Genomic DNA, 24,730 nt, shown 5'->3' with positions numbered 1-24,730 from the left:
CACCTCATTACAAATACCTCCATTTCATTTCTTTTTATGGCTGAGTAATATTCCATTGTATATATGTGCCACATCTTCTTCATCCATTCATCTGTCGATGGACATTTAACCTATCACTCTTTAACACTGTGAATTACATCCTGCACTCTCTTGTAGCAAATCACCGCTTGTAGCTGTCTGCATTTCAGAAAGGAGGTCGCAGGCTGATAACCCAGAGACTAATAGACCCAATTACTGGGTTGCCTGACGCCAGCAGTGGCTGTTTTGAAATAATGCAAGAAGAAGAATGCAAGAACTTCAGCATTTTGATCCTTATCACTCACTTCCGGACTGTGAACTCCCCCTATAAGAATCCCTGTAATTCCCCAAGGAAGGTGGGGCACAGTTCTTGAGGCGCTGGCCTACTGTGTCTTCCCTTTGCCTGGCAAAGAAAATAAAAAAGCCTCTCTATTTCTTATCTTCCAAATCTGTCTCCGTATTTCTATTCGGCATCGGTGCACAGGGAGCCAAGGTTTGGCAACAGTCCCTGCCAAATCTCAACCAAGTTTGAGAAGGAGCAGCCCAGAGACACAGTAACTCATCAGGAGTCCCCAAGCTTTTGAGGAAGGCTTAGTACCTTGCCCCCATTGTTCTGCCCTCTCCGCCCAAAACTCCTCCACAGAACTGCAATTTAACACGATGCCCTTGGCATTCTCTGGGTCCAAACTGGCCACACAGTGTTTCTAAAAAGCTTTATGATAAATTTCCCTCAGCTCCAGGAAAGAATTTGACTCTCCACGTGGACAGAAACAGATAAATTATGCAGAAATCAAAAAACAAAACCACCATCGCCCCTTCTTTCAAGTGTCTATCAGGGCAAGGCTCTGTGTGCACTGAGGTAGGGCTTCCCTAAGTGAGCACAGCGGGTGATCCCGGGGCTCCCAGGAAACCATAAGTGGAAGTGTGTCAATAAGGGCCTATGTTTGGCTACAAGTAACAGACACCTGGGGAGAAACTGGCTTAAACAAATTAGGGGTATCATTTTTCTCACATAATAAAGTCCAGAGGAAGGTAGACGGGCTGGTGAGCCACAATGTCGTATGGTTCCACTTTCAAGATGGTGCTCATGCTCCCAGGCATTGCCTCCAAGTTCCGGGCAAGAAAAGGGGAGGGTTGAGGCCAGAGGCTAAAGGGCCCAGTCAGCAAGTCTGTTCCTTTTTAAAGAGCTCTCCTGGAAGCCTTATCTGTGAATTTCACTCACTGGCCAGAACTGTGTCACATGAACACCCCCTAACTGCAAGGGACGCTGGGACATGTACTTTGTTTATCTGATTACTAGCAGAGAATGAAAGAATAAACAAAAGCAACCAAAGTCCCTGCCACTAGGACCTGAGAGGTGACTCAGTTCAGCATCCACAGGTGAGAAGATGAGGCCTGGAGAGGTTCTGAGGCCACCCAAGTTCATGGAGGCCAGCAGAGGCACAACCTGTGGCTGACCTTGGTCTCCAGGCTCCCAGGACACAGATCACATGAAAGCAAGGCCAGTCTCAGTGCACATGGATTTATTGAGTTATGGATGCCATTCCTAGTGCCAGGCTGAACCATTGGGAAGATGGCCATATGGCCAGTGCAATGTAGGGAACTGGATTCTCACTCTAGGTGGTGTCCAACAAGCAGCATATCGTGGACAGGAAACACTTTGCCAACGTTAGTTATGGGGTGCAGGTGGCTATCATGATGGGTGGTGCCTAACTGGGAGGATGCCATGACAGCTGGAGTAGTAGAGGGAGTTTTGCCTACAAGTCTGTTTAAGTCTACCCTTAAAGCATGATAAAAGTGTCCAGACCTGCAAAGGGCAGTAGGGCAAGAGCACTGGGGCCAGCTTGGGAGGTAAGCCAGTCCCTTTTCAGTGGGGCAGTAGGTCACCAATGAGGCCCAGTATCCCAGGCAGGGTGGGACAGTTGGCTGTTGTCCAAGGTCTGCTGTCCTAGTCAGAGCAGGGGCTGGAGAGCCAGAACAGGGAGCATGGAGAGCATGGAGCTCCCCTCCAGGGACGCATCTGCAGAGGACACCTTGGCAGATGAGAGCAGAGTATGGACTTGAGGCAGAAGCCTGGCTCTGCTCTCTGCCACCCCCACCATCCCAGGCCATTCATGCCTCCATCTAGGCCCAACTGGCATGGAAGGGTGGAAAGAGGCAGTGCAGGAGCTGCCACCTCACCATCCCCTCCCTGAACCTACCTGTAGGAGGCTGTGCTCAGGGTCCTGGTGGGGGTCCAGCTGGTCGTGTAGGACTGAGGGCCACCCACCGTCAAAGGCCTGTATGGCTCTATCTATGGAGGGAGGGGTGCAGGATGGGCTTGGCTGAGAAACCATAGCACAGGGCCCAGCTCCTCAAGGACAAACTGAGACCCTTGGCATCCTGCGTGGGACCTCCCCAGGCAGAAATGGGAAAACAGGACGTCCGCAAGGCTTTTGGAATGGAAGGTGCTGGGCGAGGAATAACAAAATAAAGACAACTGTGTTAAGAGTGCCTTACATACGGTAGTCTTCTATCCTCATGGGAGCCTGACAATTCTCATCCCCATTTTACAGATGCACACAAAAAGGCTTAGAGGAGTTTAACTCTCACCTAAGTAAGTGGCAGAGTCAGCCTTCAAACTCAGGCCCCCTAACTCCCAAACTGGTCAGCGAACCACCCAGCTATTCAGACCCGAAAGGCAAGATCTTTAATGGGGGGAGTTGTCTGTGCGTGGGGGATGGAACCGCCTCAAAAGTGGCGGAAGCAGGAATCTCGCCTTGTTCCATTCCAGGTCCCCGGAAACTTGTTTTAACTGCCCCCACTTCCTGCCCGCAGGGGCACCAGCCTAGACTACCCTAGGATTCTACTTTGGTCTGTGACTTGGTCTCCGGAACCAGCTGGGCGCAGATTGCCCAAGGGGCAAGACGACAGCAGAGGGGGTAAGTGGGCCTACAAGGCTGCCGCTGGGGGCCTCAGTTTCCTCACCGCCAGCTAGGCAGCTTGGGAGGGGGCAGTAAGCCCCGACTGGACTGCCTTCCCGCCCCGCCCGTGCCCCTCACCCAAGCAGCGGTTCCTTGTAAAGAGCCCCCGGAAGACTTCGCACTCCTCGCGCCGGTTTCCGCTGGCTCCGCAGTCGCACCAGGGCGCCACGCGCGCGCTTCCGTTGTCCACGTAGTTGGGGGTGACGGCGGTGCCTGCCGAGACCCCGAAAGCAGGATAATCTGCCCACCCGGACAGAGGCATTCCCAGGAGAGGCCCCGCCCCAGCAGGGATCCGGGCGGTGCATACCCACGAGGCCGGCGTAGGCGCGCAGGCAGCTGGGGACCTGGTCTCGAAGGCAGCCGTCCGGGTTGCTGGGGGCGGGCGCGCAGGAGGCTTGGAAGGCCAGGAGGCGGGGCCTGCACGGAGCGGCCGGAAGACGGTGAGTGGGAGGTGAGTGGGACCCGCCCCCCGCCCGCGAGCCCCGCCCCCTCCCTCTACTCCACCTCCTCCAGCACCTGCAGACCAGGCTGTGCTCGCAGGCGTCTAAGGGCGCGAGGCAGGAGGGCGGGGCCGGTTCAGGGCCCGAGAAGGCGCAGGAGGGCACGAAGGTCTGGCGCCGGCGCTCGGCGCATGCGGGGCCGCCGCACGGGCAGAAGAGCAGCGCGTGGGTAAGCTCGGGCGGCCCGCGGGCGAAGAAGCGGCGCAGAGCGCGGCGGCAGCGGGCGCGGGGGCAGCCCCCCGGCGCGGCCCGACCCAGGCACTGCACCACGTACGCGGTGCGCAACCGCTGGCATCGCGCATCCGCGGTGCACGCGTCGGCCGCGTCCACGCATCGGTTCGGTGCGACATTGGTCGGTGACCCTGGTGGAGCGGCGGGCAGGCTGCGGTTGTTGGCGTTCCTTACACACACACACTTCACCTCCGCCTCCCAGTCAGGGCCTCCGAAGATGCGGGGTGCTCAAAACTCGAGGTGGGCAGAATGTGACCCGAATGCGTGAGCGACTGGTACTGACTGACCTTCCGTTGTGGAGTTGGGCAGTGGCGGGGTCAGGGATTTCCTGCATCACGTCTCGGGTGGATGGGGCGCGTCGAGGCTGGGCCTGGCCTCCCGCAGAAGCTGAGGCCCACCCTCCGCAGGCACCACCCCTCACCCGTCCAAAGAGGGGTCCATGAGATTCCTCTCATTCTCCTGGGCCCCGTCTGACACGGAAAACAGCAAGGCTTCTGGGGACCTGGCCCATGGAGACTTATCAGAAATGGTGCTGAGGACAGTGGCCGCTCCTCTTCCTCTCTGACATGCCTGGACGCCTGACCTTTCTTCCTTTCCTCTCCTTCCCCCTCCCCCTTGGAGACCCTTTGAGTGGCCTATAGGTTTCGGGTTCTCCTTTCTTCTTGACCTTCTCTTGCGCCTCCTCCTGCCCCCTGCCTCTGCGTGTTCCCCCTCCATCCTCTTCTGGTGCTCCCTCCTCACCGATCTAACTGGTGCTGCCCCACCTGGATGGACTCTGGTTTCCCCCTGGGCTCTCCACTCTCCACCAGCCAGGTAAAAGAGAGATTCCCCACTAAGGCTCTGGGCACTGGAGCAATTTAGGCCTGGCTGCCGGGGTGTGGATTCAAGAGAAGTCCCAGATGGCAGGCCACAGGGCTCTGTCCTTAGCCACAGGGCACTCCACTGGGGGCAGAGAGTGTGCCTGGCACAGCCCAGTCACACACCAGGGGTCTGTTGGGCAGAGGGTGAGCTTTGTGCAGAAGTGCCATGGGCCACATCTAAATCCAGCCAAGCTAGGGTCTCTGGAGGTCAGAACTTGGCAGCCCCTTCCTAGGACCTCAGTCACAAAACCAGGCTACCCCTGCCCCTCGGTGCTCTCAGCCTCCAGGAACCTTGCTCAGGTGAGAAGCCTTCTGGCACCAAAGTTTGAGGGACGTTTCCCAGCCTGGTTCAACACCCATCTCGGTGTGTGTGTGCGTGTGTGTAGGTATTTCCTGCCTCAGGGCTGGGAGCAGGGCCCCTCTCTGGCACTGGCCATCTCTTTTGGGTGGCTGTGGAGGAAGGCAGAATAGACACTGAGGGCTTGGAATAGGTCTGTGAGTGGACGGGATGGACAGGAGAGGGGGAAGCCTTTCCTTTCTCTCTCCTTTCCTCCCCTCCAGTCTCCTTCCCTCCCTTCCAGGACTCCAGAGTAGCAGGCAAACTTTGCCCTTCTCTCCCAGCCAAGCCCTCACATCCCCAGGCCGCAGCCACACACAACAGCACCTAGTGTCTCCTGAGATCTTGGTCCCACTTCTGTTCCTTTGCTTACCTGTTTCCCTCCGCCAGGAGCACCCTTACTTCATCTTCACCCTCAAAACAGCACATCTCAGCTCCAAGATCTCCTCTGCCTTAAACGTTTGCCAGATTCCTTTCTCCTCAACCTACACCACCTGGTAAAGTGACCCCTCCCTCCATGATGACCCAGGTGGGGAAGGGGTAGTCCAAGTGGGTGGAACAGCAGATGCATGGCATGGAGACACTGAAGATGCAGGGCAAGGAATCAGTGTGAAGCTGCAAGACTGAAGGTGGAGGGCTGGGGCTGGGGGAAGGGTAATAGAGGCGGGAGAGCAGGCAATAGGAAAAAGAAAGTTCCTGGGGCAGAGTTACCAAGATTAGACTTGGGAGACTTAGGCCGTGGCTCTGTGGGACCCAAAAGCTGGAGGCGGGGTGCTGTGTCCCCACACCTCGAGCACAGGTGTCTCATTGGTGCCCCTTCCTGCATTTCAGCTTTTCCTAGAATCACCTTCTTGCCCTCCCACCTTGTGCTTGAGGAGGGAAGAGGATCAGGGACAGAGAAGCCGAGGTTCAGAGGTCTGGGGGAGGAGGCAGCCACTCACCTAGAAGCAGTAGTAGCAGCAACGCGGGTGCCAAGCAGCTGGCCATGCTGGGCAGCAAACAGAGGAGAGGACGACCAGAGGCAGAGCCCCAGTCAGACAGGTGCCTCCTTCCCAGCGCCCCTGAGCCATAACGAGATGGAAACCCAAGTGTCTGCGCTGATGCGCTCTTCTGGGGGGAGGAGCCTTTGCATCAGGAATGACTCCCCGCCCCCAATGAGTCCCCACCCAGGCTGCGCCTTCACGCAGATCTGGGAGCCACTGAGTCCAGCGCCTGAATGTGCCTAGATGGATCCCACCACACCCCCCAACACACACACAGCAACGCCCACACAACAACCCAAGGAGACCTTGTCTCTCCCACGCTAAACCATTAACTCTATGAAACAACACTGTTCTTTTCCTTCTTTTATAGTTTTATTGTTAACTTTTTATTAGCTAATTTTAGACTTGCAGAAAAGTTAGAGCATTGCAAAAATGCTAGCGTTCTCTTTATATCCCTCACCAAGTTTCCCCTAACATCAACATCTTACCTGACCATAGTACAATTGTTAAAACTAGGAAATTCATGTTGGTACAAGACACTTAACTATAGACCACTTTGAATTTCCCCAGTCTTTCCACTAATGTCCTTTTTCTGTTCCAGGATCCCATCCAGCATCCCACATTGCACTTAGTCGTCATGTCACCTTAGTTTCTTCCAGTCTGTGGTAGTTCCTCAGTCTTTCCTTGCAAACTGGGTGCTTCCCTATGTTGCCCTGCACGGTGGGCAGTCCCCCTCTCGAGGGAAATGCAAGCCATAAAAACTTCTTTCAATGGCATTAACTTCTCTGTCTCATTGCTATGTCATCTCTATAAATCAGAATCCCACAGCGAACACAGGAGTGGGCTTTAGCAGACAGTCTCATTCAGCGCCTTCAGCTGGTAGAGTGAAAGCAAGGCCTGAGCCTTGGGGCTGCTTCTCTGCTGCCAGTGGGTGATTGCAAAAATTCCCCAGTTCTTCACACCCTATGAAATATGATTTTGCTGCTCCTCCCTGGAGGGGAGGTGGAGTTTGCCTCCCAATCCCTGGAACCTGGGCTGGCCCTGTGACTTGCTTGGGCCCACAGAATGTTATGGAAGTAAAATGTGCCAGTCATGGACTCTCAAGAAGCCTGACAAGCTTCCACATACTCTTCTGCAAGAGGAGGTGAGTGAGGTACTTGCCTCAGAATCACAACTACTGATTTTTCTTTCTTCCTCAGGCTCCAAAAATGCCTTGGTATGGTAACTGATCCTGTCTTTAGTTAAATTTTTGATATTTTGTTCATCGTGGACTTTTGTATTAATTTTTATCTTTAAAAATATTACATTAAAATATCTCTTATCTTGATTACTTTTTGTGCCCAAGGTGAATACCTCCCTTGTCTCACTCTAATCCTGGTCCTGCTCTCTTAGAACCCTCCCCAACTGTTATGTGAACAGGCCTGGGCTAGCCCGCTCATCCCCATCACCCTAGCCAACAGCCAGCCAACCCCAGAAGCAGCGACCAGCGGCTGACTGCAAATGTATAAGTGAGCTGAGCTGAGCTGAGACCAATCGAACCACCAGCTGACTTGCCAATTCACAGAATTGGTTATTGTTTTAAGCTACTAAGTTTTGGGGTGGTCTTGTTATGTAGCAACAGCTAGCTGATAAAGAAGGTCACTCAGCAACTTTTGCATGAAGCAAGGGGAGAGAGTAAATGGCTGCTGAGTGTCCAGGGGAGGCAGGAGAGGTGGAGCAAAGGGAACATTCAAGCTAGGCAACACCATCCTATGCCCCGATACATACGGGGCCTGGCTGTCATCTGAGGCTCCACCCACCAGCCACCACCCTTTGTCACCCTCAGGGAGCCCCATGGTGTTGAATTTACAGACAGAAAAGATAGAAGTCCCAGGGCAACATGTCTTTCTTCTGACTTCTACTTTGGTGTCCTTTCCAAAATGGCTTCCTTTGTCCCCTCCCATGGAATGGAGGAGAGGCTGATTAATGTCCAAAGTAAGGGGACTGCAGCAGGCCCCATGCGTCTCTGAAACCTCACCTAAGGACTAGGAGTGGGGTAGGGCTAAGGAAGCATCTGAGGGACAAGAGAGGGTAGGAGACAGCAGGAAGGAAGGTCCCAAGGATTTCGTTTGTTTGTTTTGCAGGGGCCAGGCTCCAGGGAAGTAGACTCAGTCTGAAATGTAGGGCCCCTGGAGTCCAGGCTTCTGGCCCAGCAGTCACTGTCCTCCAAAGAGCTAGGTCCGAATAAAGTGAGTGTAGCAGACACACCTAGGCTGCCTGGACAGAGGCCTCTCTGGGTGCCCAGCATGACCCAGCGCCCCCTAGTGACGGGAGGTCAGTGACTACATGACCTTCCCTCCTGGGACTGATGGATTCTCGCTTGAGCTGGAGGGTGTACCCTAGCAGGATCCCGCAGCCCTAAGGAATGGGGACAGCACTGAGGAAATTTTGATGAGGCTCCAGGGTCCTGGAGTAGCTGGTGTGGCGGTAACTCAGGGAAGAAATTTCGAAGCTGCCTGAAGGTGCAAGAGGTCTGCTGACTGGCTGGCTCTGCCCCTGAGGGGCGGGGTCCAAGTTCTTGGTGTGGCTGTCAGTAGCCACCTGTCCTTAAGTCTTCTCATCTCAGGAGTCACTTTTCACCAGAGACAGGATCTTGGCTGTTGGACTCTACCTACTGAGAATGACGTGGGGGAGGGTCATCCCCTGAGGGCTGGGACCCCAGGCTGCAAGTCATGTGTCAGGGAGCCCCTGTCCTCCCTCAGGGAAAACCAGTGACTCAGGAAGAGCCAGAACTTCTTCCTCCCCTGCCCCAGGGGCCTCCAGTATCTGGCCCCAGACAACAGCTTCTCCACGAGGTCTGTCTCAAAAACCTCAGAGTGGGACTTCCCTGGTGGTCCAGTGGCTAAGACTGCACTCCCAATGCAGGGGGCCCTGGTTCGCTCCCTGTTCGGGGAACTAGATCCCACAAGCCGCAACTAAGAGTTCGCATGCTGCAACTAAGAGTTCACATGCTGCAAATAAAGATCCCACATGCCACAACAAAGATCCTGCGTGTCACAACTAAGACCCAACGCAGCCAAATAAATAAATATTAAAAAAAAAAAAACTCAGAGTAAAGGACTGTGAGATGAGGGGCAAGAGGTGGATGGGTGAGCAATGGGAAGTGAAGGGCCCCACCTACCTTGGGGGTACAAGCAGGGCCATGGGGCACAGGCTTCTCAAGGTGGCTGTTGGGCTCTGGCAGAGTTCTCAAGGTCTGCGGAGCAATAGGCGGGGGAAGAGTGCTGTGAACATAGGTGGCAAGAGTCCCTGATGCGGGGTGGGGCACAGGGGCTCAAGGTGGCTGGGTGCTAAGTGGAGAGCAGAGGGCCCATCTGGAAGGAGGCAGAAGACAAGAGCCCGTCCCTTTCCTTCCCTCCCCATCTCCCACTGTGCCTCATGCACCCAGGGGCTGGGGCTCTGCAGTGGCTGTCAGGTCCAACTCTATTGGGTGAACACTGCCTAGGGGGTGGCCCCTGCATGGGACATCTTTGGGTCTGAGCAGTGGATAAGAGGCCAGGAGACTGAGACAGTGACCGTTAGTAGGGCACCCTGGGGCTTCTTTCCTGCAGCCAGAGGCTTGCACCCAGGTTATTCTGTCCAGCTCACTTCCTGCTCCCTCCTGAGAGGAGCCCTTGGGGTCCAGTCTCCAGTTGAGACTCATGCTTTCCCAGGGCCTCTGACACTTCCTCTCTCCAGCCCTGATATTTCTCCTAAGCTCTGGAACCACCCCAGCATCCTCCAGATGTTGGCGTCACTCAGGTCCCAAAGAGGGGCGGACTTCCTTCCCCAGTGGTACCTGTATTTGTGCTCCTTGTCATTGGGTGGCCCTGCTGCCCTCGATGACTCCAAGCTATGCTCGGCTGCTCACACCCCACCTCCCAGGACCTTACCACTTCCTTTGATGTCTCTTTGAAACAGTTTCCTCAATACTTCACCTGGCTGATGACATGCATTTGCTGCCCCCCCTGTAAGCCCCCAGTGATGACACACCAAGCTCTGACCACTTGATCCTCTGCTCACAGACCCACAATCAACACTAATTGTGTCAAGGCCCTCTCAGCTGGTGCCCTGCCCCTGTTTGGGATGCCCTCTGCCTCCATCTCCAGCCCAAACTTTGCCCTCTCCCTCAGCTTGCCCAGAACACTCCCAAGGCTAGGCTGTGTCAGATGTGGTCATAGGGCTCATGCCTTGCCCAGCGCCCCGTGAAGGGGCAGCCCTAGACTGACCATGCTTGGTATCATGTGACTCTCATCCCAGGTCGTGGAGAACTGGGTTAGGGGCAGGCCTTTGGCACAAGGGCATCCAGCACCATAGCTGCCCAGCGGTAGTGAAAGGAAAGATGTGCTGGGCCCAGCATTTGGGAACTTGAAGCGGGTAACAGCAGAGATTTAGGCAAAGGAAATGCCAGAAGGCTGAAAGCTCATGCGAGAGAAGCTGGAGAGGCCTTGAAGGGTACATTGGAGCAGGAATTGCATTATAAGCTGGTGGAAAAACAGGGCAAAGTCAAGGATGAGGCAGCCTCTTGGTGGGAGAAAAGAAGATATGGACAAGAGGTACTGAATCACAGCAGTGGGGGCCCCAGCAGTGGGGTAGAGGGCCCTGCATGGATCCACACCTTTGGCTTCGCTGGAAGGCCACTGGGGCCTTCTGCTCAATGCTTCTTTCCATTGCCTCTGCCTGCCTCTCTGCACCTGGGGGCAAGGCCTGAGGACACCACCCCAGCTGCCCCAGCTCCAGCAGAGCTCTGAGGAGCAGGAACCAAAGAAGTGGGCTCAGGGAGCAGGAACCTTAGCTCTCAGTGCCTACCCACTGCACATGGGGTCCCTCCTTGAGCCCCAAAGGCATTGTTGGAGACGGAGTTCCGGGTGCCGGCAGCAGCACCAGGCCAGACCAGCCCCAGGAAGCAGAGGCAGCAGAAAACTAAGGATCACCGCCAGCGTGAAGGTGTCCTGCTCTGCGGAGGACAGGGTATGGCTGAGTCCTGAGGTGCATCACAGGGGCCCTCCGCACTTGCCCCCCATGGGCGCACTTTCAGACTGCATAGGACCGCTGTCCACACTACCACCAAACCCTGGCTTGTCACAGGAAGGCGGAGCCCAGCCCAGAGCACAGTGGCAATTATGGTTACTATTGCAAACCTGCAGTGGAAAAGAGAAAAGGAGGGTCCCAAGAGATCAGGGACTTCCAAGGTCACCCCACACACACCTTTCAGGCCACTCACCCCGTGACCATGGCAGGTGGTCAGGCAGAGGTCCAGCTCTCGGAAGGTAGTGTTCTGGCAGCGCCTTTCCTGGCACACCTATGGGCAGTGTGTGCACTGGGCAGTGAGGGGGAGTGATGCTTTGGCCTGCGGGACTCAAGTGGCAGGGAGGGGTTGGGTGGGCAGGGCTCACCATTCTAGGTCCACACTGGGTGCCTGACTCAACCAGGCCCAAATCAGGCAGGTCCAGGTGGGTGCCGGGCAGCACGAAGGCTCCCTTGCAGGTCACCTGGCGGCTGCCTAGGGGTATGGTGGAGTCCACCGGCACCATGTGTGGCGCCAGTGCGCTCTGCTCCCCGCCCTGGCACTGCAGTTTCCCACACTGCGCATCGCTAGGGACGAAGTGCGGGGTAGTCAAACAGCGTGGAGTTTCTCCATACCCTCTTCCCCAGCTTCCCCTCCCTCCGCTCCCCACCTCTGCGCACAGGGCAAGAAGCTGCTGTCGCCCTGCTGGCCGCAGTTCCCATGGGCGTCTCCCGCAGAGTTCACTACCTGGAAACAGGCCTCCGGGGCTGGGCGGGAGCCTGAGGGAGCATGGGCGGGACTGGGGGGGGGGCAGCCCAGACCGGAACCACGCCCCTTCTGCCTCAGTTTTCCCCCGCCCACCTCCCCCTAGAGTATTAAGCTGAGCAGACCGGGGGATGCGGGCGGAGGAGGCTCTCTTGGTCTCACCAGGCCCCCAGAGCTGCTGGCACTGATGCTCCAGCGTGGGACACGCGCCGTCCCGGCAGTAGCCGCGGCCTCTGGCGCAGGGCGAGCCGTCCAGTAGGTAAATGTCTGGGGGGCAATAGGGGGAGGCGCCCGTGCAGAATTCAGGGAGGTCACAGTCGCCCGCAGACCGGCGGCAAGGCGCACCCGCCGGCTTCAGCTACGCAGGTGACCCGGGTGGAGGGAAGGTGGCGAGGCATAGAGAGAAAACGAACAGTTAGAGATCCACTTCGAGAGCGCCAATCGGACACGAGAGAGCCCTGTGGGGAGGCCCAGGCGAACCCACGCACAGAGCAGAGCCAGCACCCGCAAGGGGGACCGGAGGGCGCCGATTAGCCAAGACCAACAGGCCGGCTCCCAAGTGCCCCCAACCCTCACCCCCGAGCCTCCCATACCCTCACCAGGCAGTGTGCGCAGCAGTCCCCGTGGGTGCACTGGGCCCCCGCACGCAGCGAGCAGTTGTGGGCAAGGCAGCAGGAGTCCGGGCATTCCTGGAGCCGGAAAGGCGAGGAGGGACCAGGTGAGGGTGCAGCGCCCAGACCTCCGGGGAGGGGGCGGGCGGGGACCAGCTTGGTCCCCCGGGGCTGGTCGTGCGGACCCGACCTGGCCGGCGCCGCAGTCGCACTCCTCGCCCTCTTCCACGAAGCCATTCCCGCAGTACGCCCGGGGCACCAGGAGCCCGGAGTCCGGCGCGTTGGAGAGGCACGAGCCTCCTCCCTTCCTGAAGAAGGCGCGCAGCTGGCGGCGGCTGCAGGCGCTAAACACTCGCGGGAACGGGTGCCTACGGGCCGGGGAGGGCGTCGGGCGTGCGGGGACCACCCCCTGTCAACCCCTGCTCGTCTCCAATCTCCTCCCCCCGGCACACAGGTGCTTGGCTACGCAGCCGCCAGATGCGCGAACACCGCCTGAGCAACTGGCGGCTAGAATTCTCTAGAGGCAGAGCCCAGAGAGGGTAAGTAACTCGCGCAAAGTCACAAGGCGAACGCGAGGCAGGAGGGTGTGACGCCAAGAGCGGGCAGCCCAGGACCCAAGGTCGAATCCCAACCCAGCGCCGCTCCTCCCGGGGTTGGAGTCACCTCGCAAGGTTGTCCGAAAATAATTTATCATATCATGAGAATCCACTTTGCCTGCGTTCCCTACACTTAAGCCTCATAAACAACCTCAGGGCAGGCACTATTATCATCATCCCCATTTCACAGAAGAAGAAACTGAGGGATAACCATTTCGCCCAAAGAAATGCAGCTGAGGAAGGCGAGTCCCGCGGAGCCTGTCCTGCAGCCCCGCCCCCGCCCCGGCGCGGGTACCGGGTAGCTGCGGCCATCACGCAGCCGCCCTGCTCCGCCGCTGCCTCCACGCAGCAGCCGTCGGGGTCGTGGCTGAGGCCGAGGCTGTGGCCTATCTCGTGGGCCATGGTGGCTGCAGCACCAATGGGGAGCTCCGAGTGGTCCTGGGAGGGCGTGGGGACGGTCACTGCGGGCTGCGGGAACCACCCCCCAGCACCTCTCCTCCTCCTCCCTTCCCGGGTGGCGCTCACGGTGCTCACGCCTCCAGAGCTCTCCGCGCGGCACATGCCCTCGACCGGCGCCAGGCCCACGGTGGCTCCCTGGAAGGCGCGGCCCCTGAGGGAGGAGCGCGGCTTGACCGGTTGGGCCGGGAGTCCGGGCCGCCCGGCCAGGACCAAGTAGGAGTCGGAGGCACCCACGTGAGCAGCTGAGCCGAGTCGTGTGGCTGCCGTGCCCACAGTCCCTGGCGCCACTGCAGGAAGGCCCAGAGCGTGGCGTTCGCGTCTGGCGTTACGCGGCTCTGGTCCTCCTCGGTCCACACTTCCAGGCCGGTCAGCGCCACCTGAATGTCCAGAGTCCTGAGAATCTGCGGGTGCGGCGGGGCAGGGCTGAAGCGGGGGGCCGCCGCTGTGCCCGTGCTCCTCCATGGGAGCGCCCCTCTTTCCTCCCCTCCGTTCCCTCTCCCCATCTCCAAGCCTGCCCCTGTCGTGGTCACCCCCAAAAGGGCTCTTCCCCCCGCCGACCCAACCTGATCCACATAGCTGGCGACCTCCAGAAGACGCTGTTTGGTGTGGTTCAAGTTCCGGTGCTGGGTCAAGAACTAGAAAAGCAGCAAGCAATACTGCGTGTGAGGACGGGCTGAGCTCACCCCATCCAGGCCTGCCAACCCCCTTGGGACTTCTCTCACCAGAGTGTGATCCGCCACTATGTACAGCTCCAGATACCTCGGGCTCCCCAGGGACTCCCGCCTCTCCTGGGGAGGCGGTAATGGTGACCCTAAGTGGCAGGCTGTTGGGCTTGAGCCCTGACCACCAACCCCAATTCCCATAAAGCACAAAGTTAACTTTAAAATTTTGCTAGAACTTGTTTCTTCAGCCTCCAAATAAAAATGTCAGGACAGGAGGCCCTGAATTGGGGCTGCACATTCCTGTCTCTTCTGATTTTAAAGGGCTCTGGGTACTGCATTCCTACCCCCACCCCTGCCCGTGCTCCTGACCCTGATCTGGGTGTCACACGAAAGGCTGGCCATGTCCCTTTTGTCCCCTGGGTCCCTGTAGCCACAGGCCGCTTTCCAGCTGAGTAGCTGCTCCGTCCGGAAGATCTTGTGGGTCAAGAAGTCTTTGGAGTCCCCAGCTGGCCAGGGATGCACATAATAGCTGGTATTGCTGCTGAGTGTGATCAGGCCCCTAGGGTGCAAAGGGTTACAGGGGTGGGCAGTAAGGGAACTCTTTCCCTAGCCCCCGGCCCAGGCCCCTCCCCCCAGAACTCCTCACCTCATCCCAGAGCAGATGCTGAGGACTACCCAGGAGTCCAGGAAGCCCCTCACACGCCCATGGTAGTGGCAATGATCCTGGAGAGCAAAGGACCCAGCCCCAAATCTCAGCCAGGACTGAAGTGGGAGGGGCAAGAAAGAAAGCATGGTGGGGGACTGGCTCCAGCTTCTCCTTAGGAACAGGAGAAGAATGGGGGAAATGGTGGAGAGGACCTTGGTGGGTGCATACCCCAGCACTCCTCACCCTGTCCTCAGAGTCCATGGAAGTATCTCACCGTGTGGTTGGGGAACAGCACTACTGGCTGCCCATCTGGGCTGTAGTGGGTTTCTGTGTATCCTGGAGCCAGCAGCCTGCTGGGAGGGGGTGTTGCAGAAATTACTTAATCCAGCCCTGCCTCCTCCAGGATGCCCTCTGGTCTTCCTCCCTGATTGCTAATTGAGTAGCTCTATGAGTGAGGCACAGGGCTAGCACTTAGGAAGCAGCCAAAGTGTGTCTTAGGGAAGGGACAGGAGTGACTGTGCATTGCTCAGCTCAGAAAAATCTTGGGCTAGAGTGAGCAAGGTGAAGGTCAGGAAGGAGCCTTGGTGATGGCTTAGAAATGGAAATGGGCGTGTGGGAAGCACCAGGGAAGAACAGGAACACGGGAAAGTTTGTGGTTCCCCTGGAGCCTGTGGCAGGCAGCTGGATCCACAGGTCAGGGGCGTTAGAAAGAGACTGGGCAGGAGGAGAGGAGTCAGGAGACACTGCCAAGGAGGTGGGACTTGGAGCCAAGGAAGTGTGTGAACTCCCTAGGTGGCCCTGGCTGCTGCCTACCCTTGTTGGGCATCTGGACAACCCTCGAGCCCACCTCCTCCCATTCAGAGTTCCTTCAAATCTTCTCCTCAGGCCCCCAGATCCCACATATCTCCCCACCTGCCCTTCACGGATGCTCACCCCCTGCTTCCAGAGAAAACAGAATCCACACCTGCTCCTGCCCTGCCCGTCTAAGCAGGGATCCTCCTCCCCTCCTTCTCCAGACCCCACTCAAGTAATTGAATTCATCTTTGGGCTCCATCTCATCAGGATCCTTCCCACCAAGATGGATCAACCATAAGTCAATTTCTCTTCTTTAAAGAAAATCCTTCACCCCACCTCACCTTGACCTCTTTACCCGCAGACTGTCCCCAAAGACTTGTGATGCCTGCTTCTCCACTTCGCAGTCTTACCTCCTCCTCCAGCTTTGCTTCCCCACTCCACCCACACACTCAACCTTAGGAGGGAGGTGATGTGATCACCCTTTTTAACACATGGGGACATTGAACCCCAGAGAAGCTATGGTTAGGTGTGGCGGAACCTGAGTTCCACCTGAGTTTGTTCCCAGTGCATGGGGGAGAATAAAACATGTGTACAATGCTCAGAACAGTGCCTGCGATGAAGTAATCACTTGATAAATGATAGCTGTTGATAACACAATCTAGATGGTTTCACGAACCCACGCTCCATCTTAGACATTCACCTCACCCAGCCCAGCTCTGCCTGCTCATTCACCAGCTCAGAATCTTTGGCTTTGCACCATCCTGGACACTCAGCACCAAAATGGCCTTCTGTGATCTGGCCCTGCTAGGACTCCCCAAATTTGTTTCCCCTTGCTCCCCTCCCTCAGATGGAGACTCCCCAGGCAAGCCAGACAAATTGCCACCCCCCCCCCTTGAATGTGCCTTGACCTATGGAGCCACTGTACCTTTGTCCCTGGCATTCCCGAAGCCTGCAGCACCCGCCCATCTTTGGAATCCATCTTGGATTCTCTTTTGACTCAGCACACCCTGTGAGCACCCACCAGGTGATGCTCACTCATTCCTGGCAGGAAGCTGACAAGATGTTTCTGGGGCCGGGATGAGAGATGTGCCCCACAGCAGGGCTGACCCAGCCTCAGTAGCCCACTTCAGTCTCGAGGGAGCCAGTCATGGGCTAGCATGACTCACCCTGTCACCTGCACCTCCTCCTCTGGGGCTCTCACCCCATCCAGCCTCCGTCTGGGGTTCCCATCAGTCTCTGTCCCCAGCACTGATCCCTCCCCAGAGAGAGGGGCTGTTCTTGGCTCCCAGCTCTTTCCCCGGCCTGGTACTCACTGATTCTTCTCCAGCTCTAGCAGGAGCTCCTGACCTTCAGCCTTCAAGGCCACCAGCCCCACTTCTAGCTTCGAGACCTGGGCAAGAAGGAGTGTAGGGCTGAGAGGGCGCGCATCCAGGTCCCCTGCCTGCCAGGAAGCAGGAAGGATGTGGAGCTGACTGGCGAGGGAGTTCATGGGGAGAGCACAGGGGCACGGGGCAGAAGGCCCCCACTTGCCGTTGTGGGTGTGGATGGGTGTGGGGTGAGAACTTGCAAAGATGCTCTCAAACTAAGAATGTTTGTTGTTCTGACAGCAACCATTTGACAGAGCCTGCTAGGTGCACTCCACATCCTCCCTGGAGAGGCAAGTGGTCTCAGAAAGATGCCATGCCTTGCCCAAGGTTACTGGGCTCTTCCTCTGGTCTTCCCTCCTCTTTCATGCCCAGAAGGCTTCCTCTAAGCAGGAGGAGAGTGGGGTCCTGAAGACATTGATGTGGGAGAGTGGGGTAGCCACAGCTCAGGCCTCCTCACAACCTCTCCTTTCTGTACCTTGCTGTTCCCCACTCCCTGTAGAATTCAGACTTAGTACCTCCACCTCCAATGCTGACTAGCTGCCCCCCCAAATTTTCCTACGCCTCTAGCAGACTCGCCCCACACCTGCTTCCCTGAGCCTGTGAGGTAAACACTGACCCACACTCCTTGCCAAGAGAAAAACTCTGGTTTTCTTGGCTAGATGTCAGGAGGGTGGGCCTGGGCCAGCCTGCCCACCTCTCCTTCCCCTACCCTCTTTGCCACTTCCACCCTGTGGGAATACCCCATCTGCCCGCTTTGTCCACTCCCTGGCTGGGGGCCCAGAGCTGGAGCGGGCCAGGAGCCTCCTGGAGAGCAGCTGTGTCTTTGGAATGCTGGCCCCCACTCTTGCTGGCCCTTCCCTTTTATCCCACAATGCACTGGCCTGGGCCCCAGGCCAAGAGGCTCAGAGTCTTGTTGGGGGGGGGGGGTGCTTCCTCTGCAAGTAGGGAGCAAATAGTCCCCTCCCCCAGCCAAAGGCTGCCCTAGGCCCCAAGCATGAGCTCACGTGGCCGGAATGTCACTTGTTTTATTGGAGAAAGGTTTGCACTGAGGAAAGGAAGCAGCCCAGATGGAAAGCTTCCTCTTGCCCCACCCCCATCCCTCCCTCTGTCCCTCTGCAGCCCCTGCTGTCCTCATTTCTTGCCCTCCTCGTGACCCTGCCCTTCACCATGCACTCCATCTCCAACCTAAAATGTAGGTGTTTCCTGCCTCTGGGACGGGACTCCCTGCCACTCTGTCTGCTGTCCTCATCTTTGGCAGGCTTCCCAGGGACAGAAAAAATGAGGAAAGCAAATTCCCTCTGGCACTCCCCTCCTGTTTGGTCACAGCCCAGGCCAGGCCCAGAGGGAGGTCCACAGTCAGGGTGGTCTCAGCATGTGATGTCCCTTCCCCTATGCCGGTGATGAACAGTCTCAAAGCTCGGGCTGGCACCATGCTGATCACTTGAATGGGGGCCCTGAGGGTCTGGGGGACCCAGTGAGGGCCCTAGGTTGAGAGTTGCTGGGCCTGTGGGGGCCCCCCGGCCTACATGGCAGTGCTCTCCTGCCTTCCTCCTTGCAGGCTTGGACAGTGGATTGTCCTCTCTTTCCTGAAAATTCATGATGAAAAGGGTGCTCTAGGCTTGGGGAACATTGGCCAATGGTTTCTTCTGGGTTAAAGAGCTGTGTGACCTTGGGCAGTTTCTCCAGCCTCTCTGGGCTTCAGTTTGCCCCTCTGTGAAATGGGCATACAAAGGCTGTTGGTCTCCATGCAGCACAGCTTTGTGGCACATACAGATGGGGGCAAGGTTATTCTGAAAGTGTGTGATGGATGGCTGTTGGGAGGAGACTGGGACAGAGCATCCAGAATAAGCAAAACAGGGTGGGCTTGCATTTGGGGGTACTAGGAGAGTGACTACTGGGCAGAAGTGGCGTGAGCCAGTGAGACAAGTTTCAGGCCCCTAAATGGCAAGGTCCTGGAGAGGACAGCAACGCATCCACAGGGTCACATGTTCTGGTAAACTTTGCAAAAGGAGGATATTTTGGTGTTTTCTTAAAGAGGTTCTTGAAAAGCTTCTGGCCCCACCTCTGCCTGATGGGGTGGAGGTGGCCTGAATAACACTGGGAAGAGATGGTTAGGGAGGAGGTGGGGGAGAGGAAACTGGAAAATGACTTCCATGTGTGCAGCCTCTTCCATCTAGACGTCTCCCACCCGCCCCTGCCAAACCTTCAGGGAGGGGCCTGAAGGACTCTGGGGATCTAGGGACCCCAGCGAAACTGCCACGCTGATATTTGGGGAGGGGTAAAGGGCCTGAGAGACCCTGGGCCTCTGCAGAGTAAGGGATGACCTGGCACTGACCGGCTGCTCCAGGGTGACCATGCGCCGGGGTCGTCCATCCAGAACCCAGTGCAGGATGACTGGCTCTCCAGGGGTGTTTCCTGGGGAGAGGACAGAGCACAGGGTGAGGGGAACCTGAGGGACATGGGGAAATTGGAGACAACAGAGGGATAGAGTTAGAGGATGTCAGCAGGCAGGAACAGGAGACTCCATCTTCAGTACTCAAAAGTTTAGCCTGGAGAAGGGTGGCCACCCATGGGGCATCCTTGGAACTGAGGAGCCACCAGGGAGGTGGCAGAAGAGAGACAGAGGAGCCTGGGAAGAACTGCTCAGCTGGGCACTTGGGAGACCCACTGACCTTGGGAGGGGGAATGGGGTCAAAGATCACAAGGAAGAGACCAAGGCCCCTAATACAGAGGGGAAAGGAAATGGGAGGCAGCTTTGGGTATTTTTAGACTGGGCAGCAGATGCTTTTAGGGTGAGAGATCTGTGAAGACAGGACGCCTGTGTCTCCCCCACCATCTGAGAAAAACAACAGCCAGATGTTGCCCAAAGCTCCCTCTGGGAGCTTCATGCTGGGGGCAGGGCTTCCAGGGACACTGGCCCAGAAGCCCCCTCCTCGTGTCTTCAAGGGGTGGGGGGTTGTTTGGGAGACAGAGCCCGAGTGCTCCCAGGACGGGAATGCTTAAGGCGGGCTCCAGGAGGAATACCAGAGTGAAGCATTACTCAGAAAGCGCCTGGAATGATCCCCTGGAATGCTCCCAGCTCCCCCCCCCACAAGTGGGCCCCAGAAACTCTCACCACACCCGCCCTGCAGGAATCAGACCTCAGGCTGCCCAGAGCCTACAGGCAGCCTTCCCTCCGTCCCTGGGGAAGCTCAGCTCCCAGAACTGACAGCTCCCCAACCCCCGTCCTGCCCAGGCTGAGATGGCTGCCTATGGAAGTGGCTCAACTCCTGCCAGGCCACGCCGACTCCTTTCTCCTTCTCCATCTCCTCCTCCAGACCCCATCATCAAAGACCTGGAATAGCAGCCACTCCAGGAAGTCCCCTTCTCCCAAGAAGCCCTCCTTGATTGGATCAGTAGTTTCCATCAGGTAGATGGGGGTGGGGGTGGGGAGGTGCAGGGCCTTGGAATTGAGGCTGAAGGGCCAGTGTAGGGAGGGGTCTGAGTGCATTGGGGGGGGGCGGTCTCAGGCCAGAGAGGACTTAACTCGGTGTGGAGCACCAGGTCCAGCTGGCCCTGGGCTTCCCAGGGTGGAGAGGGGAAGGTGTGCCTGTGTGCATGTGTGAGTGTGGGTTCTCCTCCTGGCCCTGTGCGCACACGCTGGCCATTGGCACCTTGATGGGGGCAAGGAGGCAGAGATGGAGCTGTGGTGACTAGGTGGATGGGAGTGGAAACTGAGGAGCCAGTGTGGTGTTGGGGAGCATAGAGTTCCTCTCCATTCCTCCCAGGGGTCCCCTGGCTGACCCCAGGCTGAAGAGGAGGGAGCAGCGGAATGCCTGGGGACCATCCCCAAAGGCATGAGGGCTGTCGTCCCTCCCCCTCCACGCCCCAGAACAGAGCAGGACCCTATCCCTGTTGCCACCCGCCCCCCCCCACCCCCACACAGTGCTCTGGAACCCACTGTCCCCAGGCTGCCCAGCCCTTCCTGCCCGCCTTGTCAGGATGTACAGGACTCCGCCAATCCTCCCACCCTTTGGGAGAGGTTTTCACCAGCCCCATCTCACAGAGTTTGTAGAAGTCAAACCAAACAAGGCAACAATATAAACAATATACACACTGCCCCAAGGCCCTGGGATGAGGGGGTGAACATGGAATGATGCATGAGTGTGGAGGCCACAGCTAGTCCCTTAGTGTGAGGGCGCAACAGGGACTCCAGGGCACCGGTGGTCTGAGGCTTCCTGGAGGATGGAGGCCCGCTGAACCCTAGGGGATGAAGGTGCAGGAACCTTCATACTGGCGGATGGGGCCACAGCAGAGAATCCAGAGGGGTTTGGGGGTGCTGAGCGGCTGCTTGAAGGGAAGGGGCCCTGCCACTCTGCTTCGCCATTGGCACAGGGTATCTGGGCACAGTGTGCAAGTCTGGGCCCTGAGGCCAGCACAACTGCAGTTGAGAGTCCCTGGGCAATTCCCACAGAGACTCTCCCAAACCCTCCCCATGCCCTGTCCTCCTGGCCCGCGCGACCCCCGGGGATTTCCGACCCTCCATCCCCGACAGCGACCTCGCGGCGCACTCCCACTCACCTTGAAACGCCTCAGCCCCCCACACCGGCCACGGTAGTCGCAGTAGCAGCAGCAGCCCCAACGCCGGCGACCCTCGAGCGCTCCGATACCCCGGGCGCATAGCTGTGAGCGCCTAGCGTCTGAGCTGCGGCTCCCAGCTCTCGGCTCCGCCCCGGCTGGATCGCGGCCGACCCACGCCCTCTGCAGCCGGCCCGCCGCCTCCCGACCCTCCCGCACCCCACTCCTGGCCCGCAACCCCCTCCTCGCGCGACCCCGCACGGAGCCCCGCCTGCCCGCGACACCATTTCAGCCCATCAGTCCTGACCCCGGCCGGCGTGTGCCCTCGAGGAGCCGGGACCACCCTCCCGCGTCTAGGGGCTAGAGCTCGGCGGGGCGGGAGACCCTCCCGAGCCAACCCGCCGCATAGGTCTCAGAGGGCCCCCTATTCGTGGGGGTGGGAAGTGGAGATGGGGCGGGGACACTCGGGAAGGGCCTTTGAGGACCAGAGCGGGGAGGCGGGGACAGTGCTAGGGGGCCACCTGTTGCTGCTCCGGTCTGCCCAGGAAGCGCCTCCCTCCATGGTCTCCTGGATCGGACCTTTGTCCTCGCCTTGACACCAGTCACGCCCAGAGTCGCCCGGGTGAGAGACGGGCGGGCCCTAGGAGAAGGGAGGCCCGGGCGACCGCGACAGGCAGGTGCAGCCACGGCCCCAAGCTAGTCTCTGTTCCGCGGTGGCCGCCAGCCCCTGCGCCCGAGGTGCGCGGGTCGGTCGGGAGGACGAGCGGAGGCCGAGGCCCTGCGGGCTCCCTGCCCGGCAAAGGCGAGGCGGTGGAACAGGCGGGCGGGCGGAGAGGGGGGCAACCCTTTGTCCCTGGTGGTGGCCGGGGGTGGGGGTGGGGCGAGGAATGGCACAAAGCCATAGACTCCCACACATGCGGGAGCCTTTTGGCTTTTGTTTCTTGTTTTAAAAAGTTTGTGTACTGAGTAGTAAATTCGGATAGCTAATAGCAAGTATTCCGATAGCGAGGGATGTTAAATTTAAGCAAATCTATTTGTTTACGAGAATTCAAAATGCGCCAATTCAGTTAGTAAGAGTTGCAGTGGGGAAGGTAACCTATGTTGGCCTGATTCAAACATCAAAAAGTATGGTGAGAGGTATAGGGAACATCCCATCCTCTCAGACCACGCCCCTCCAACAGGAAGCTATTATTAGCTTCTTGTATAGGCTTTTAGATTATTTCATGCATGTCCACGACAATACAAACATTTTTTTTCCCTCTTTTTAACATTTTTCTGTACCTTGATTTTTTTCACTTAATACCCTTGGAGATCCTTCCTATCAGTGGTCTCCTTAACACACTATTGTTTTTCTTTTTCTTTCTTTTTTTGGCCTTGCCATGCAGCATATGCCCCTGACCAGGGATTGAACCTGCCCCCTGCAGTGGAAGTGCAGAGTCTTAACAACTGGACCACCAGGGAAGTCCACATTAACACTATTATTATTTTTTAAAATATTTATTTATTTTTATTTATTTGGTTGTGCCAGGTCTGTGTTGCAGCAGGTGGGCTCCTTAGTTGTGGCATGCGAACTCCCAGTTGCAGCATGCGTGTGGGATCTAGTTCCCTGACCAGGGATCGAACCTGGGCCCCTGCATTGGGAGCACAGAGTCTTATCCACTGTGCCACCAGGGAAGTCCCAACACTATTCTTATAACTATTATTCTATTATGATTACTTTAGATTTTAAAATTACAATAAAATGCATTTAAGTGTACAGTTAGATGAGTTTTGATAAATTTATACACCTATGTAATCACCACCACAATCTAGATAGAACCTTCCCATCACCCCCAAATAGTTCCCCTGTGCCCCTTCCCAGTCAATCTCTCCCACTCCTAACCCCAGGCAACCACTGATATACTTTCTGTCTATAGATAAGATTTGCCTGTTCTAGAACTTCATACAAGTAGAATCATAAAACATGTACTCTTTTGTGTCTGGTTTCCTTCCCTCTTTGTTTTTGAGATTCATTTGCATTGTTTCACGTAGCAGTAATTTGCTCCTTTGTAGTGCTGAGTATGTTCCATGGTAAGGGGGAAGCACGGTTTCTCTATTCTCCAGCTAGGCATTTGGGTTCTTTTCCAGTTTGGGCTCTTCTAAATATGGCTGCTACAAATTGCTGTGTAAATCTGTATGAACATGTTTTCATTTATCATCTGTAAATACCTAGAAGTAGAATTGCAAGGTCATACAGTAAAGGGCATGTTTAATTTTTTAAAGAAACTATTTTCCAAAGTGTCTGTACCATTTTACATTCCCACTAGCAATGTGTCAGAGTTCTCCATATCCTCACCAACATTTTAGTGTTGTCAACCTTTTATTTTTATTTATTTATTTATTTGGCTGCGTTGGGTCTTCGTTGCTGCACACAGGCTTTCTCTAGTTGCGGCGAGCGGGGGCTACTCTTCGTTTCGCTGCGGTGCGCGGGCTTCTCATTGTGGTGACTTCTCTTGTTGTGGAGCACGGGCTCTAGGCGCACGGGCTTCAGTAGTTGTGGTGCACGGGCTCAGTAGTTGTGGCTCGCAGGCTCTAGAGCGCAGACTCAGTAGTTGTGGCACACGGGCTTAGTTGCTCCGCAGCATGTGGGATCTTCCCGGACCAGGGATCGAACCTGTATCCCCTGCACTGGCAGGCGGATTCTCAACCACTGCACCACCAGGGAAGTCCCCAACCTTTAAAATTTTAGCCATTCTAATGGGTATGCAGCATTCTCATCATTTTTAATAGCTGAATGCTATCATTTATTCATAGTCTCCTCTTGGGCGTATAAATGGTTTCCAGTCCCTTTGCTATTATAAACAATGCTGTAATGGATAGTTATATACACAGATTCATCTGTGAGATGATATACTACAAGCAGGATTGCTGGGTTAAAGGATATGTGTGTTTGTGATTTGGGTAGATAGAGTTAAATTGCCCTCTGATTTGTGCCAGTTCACAGTTGTACCAGCGATATCTGGAGTGCTCATTTTCCCACAACCTTACCAACACAGTTATCAAAACGTAATATTTGCTAGTCTGAAAGTGAAAGTGCAGTCTCCATTTGCATTTTGTCTTATGAGTGAGGTTGAATATTTGTTCAAACATTTAAGAGCCGTTTGTATTTCTTTTTCCCTGAATTGCCTGTTCATATCCGCAGCTCATTTTTCTATTAGGTCTTTCTCTTAACAACTCGAAGGAACTCTATATATAAGGGAGATGAACCCTTTTTCTGGAGTATGAGTTGCAAATATTTTCCCCAGTTTGTGAGATGTATCCAGCCTGTGGTTTGTGGCTTCATCTCAGTTATACTCTTTGCTGAGTAACATTTGA

General features: G+C 56.5%; 2 protein-coding genes across 6 annotated transcripts; both read right to left on the bottom strand.

Moving 5' to 3' along the window:
* Window positions 1-1,524: 1,524 nt before the first annotated feature.
* Window positions 1,525-4,046, bottom strand: GFRA4 (GDNF family receptor alpha 4). Its single transcript, XM_057529706.1, has 6 exons — window positions 3,992-4,046; window positions 3,498-3,939; window positions 3,289-3,398; window positions 3,060-3,194; window positions 2,220-2,311; window positions 1,525-2,051 (listed from the first exon to the last, which is right to left on the bottom strand). The coding sequence occupies exons 1-6, from the start codon at window positions 4,044-4,046 to the stop codon at window positions 1,971-1,973; spliced, it is 915 nt and encodes a 304-aa protein (XP_057385689.1). The 3' UTR covers window positions 1,525-1,970.
* Window positions 4,047-5,908: 1,862 nt separating this feature from the next.
* ADAM33 (ADAM metallopeptidase domain 33) lies at window positions 5,909-21,542 on the bottom strand. 5 transcript variants are annotated; one of them, XR_009005341.1, is made up of 21 exons: window positions 21,380-21,541; window positions 19,155-19,234; window positions 16,766-16,842; window positions 14,932-15,010; window positions 14,658-14,734; window positions 14,381-14,570; window positions 14,072-14,137; window positions 13,913-13,984; window positions 13,584-13,750; window positions 13,416-13,500; window positions 13,102-13,328; window positions 12,485-12,662; window positions 12,283-12,372; window positions 11,846-12,041; window positions 11,589-11,697; window positions 11,307-11,505; window positions 11,135-11,212; window positions 10,943-11,051; window positions 10,720-10,867; window positions 9,053-9,127; window positions 5,909-5,970 (listed from the first exon to the last, which is right to left on the bottom strand). XR_009005341.1 is itself a non-coding variant. In XM_057528760.1 (20 exons), the coding sequence occupies exons 1-20, from the start codon at window positions 21,477-21,479 to the stop codon at window positions 9,308-9,310; spliced, it is 2,343 nt and encodes a 780-aa protein (XP_057384743.1). In that variant the 5' UTR covers window positions 21,480-21,542; the 3' UTR covers window positions 9,136-9,307. The 5 variants fall into 5 exon arrangements, 1 of the variants encoding a protein (XP_057384743.1); XR_009005343.1 differs by having other exon boundaries at window positions 13,186-13,328; XR_009005342.1 differs by lacking the exon at window positions 5,909-5,970 and adding an exon at window positions 6,001-8,545.
* Window positions 21,543-24,730: the final 3,188 nt, after the last annotated feature.

The sequence above is a fragment of the Balaenoptera acutorostrata genome, chromosome 15 (genome assembly GCF_949987535.1).
Source record: "Balaenoptera acutorostrata chromosome 15, mBalAcu1.1, whole genome shotgun sequence".
In the NCBI taxonomy this organism is placed as follows: Eukaryota; Metazoa; Chordata; class Mammalia; order Artiodactyla; family Balaenopteridae; genus Balaenoptera; species Balaenoptera acutorostrata.
This window is presented reverse-complemented; position numbering and strand designations above follow the sequence as displayed.

What these genes read in the sequence shown, in the direction of transcription:
- ADAM33 (XM_057528760.1), bottom strand. Translation starts at nt 21,479, where the DNA reads ATGCGCCCGGGGTATCGGAGCGCTCGAGGGTCGCCGGCGTTGGGGCTG. An exon ending in CTAGAGCTGGAGAAGAATCA is followed by an intron (nt 15,011 to 16,765) that starts GTGAGTACCAGG and finishes ACCCCCTCCCAG; the next exon opens with CAGGCTGCTGGCTCCAGGAT. An exon ending in GACTCGGCTCAGCTGCTCAC is followed by an intron (nt 13,501 to 13,583) that starts GTGGGTGCCTCC and finishes CTCCTCCCTCAG; the next exon opens with GGGCCGCGCCTTCCAGGGAG.
- GFRA4 (XM_057529706.1), bottom strand. Translation starts at nt 4,046, where the DNA reads ATGCAGGAAATCCCTGACCCCGCCACTGCCCAACTCCACAACGGAAGG. An exon ending in GAGCACAGCCTGGTCTGCAG is followed by an intron (nt 3,399 to 3,497) that starts GTGCTGGAGGAG and finishes CGCTCCGTGCAG; the next exon opens with GCCCCGCCTCCTGGCCTTCC. An exon ending in CTGAGCACAGCCTCCTACAG is followed by an intron (nt 2,052 to 2,219) that starts GTAGGTTCAGGG and finishes TCATCTGCCAAG; the next exon opens with GTGTCCTCTGCAGATGCGTC.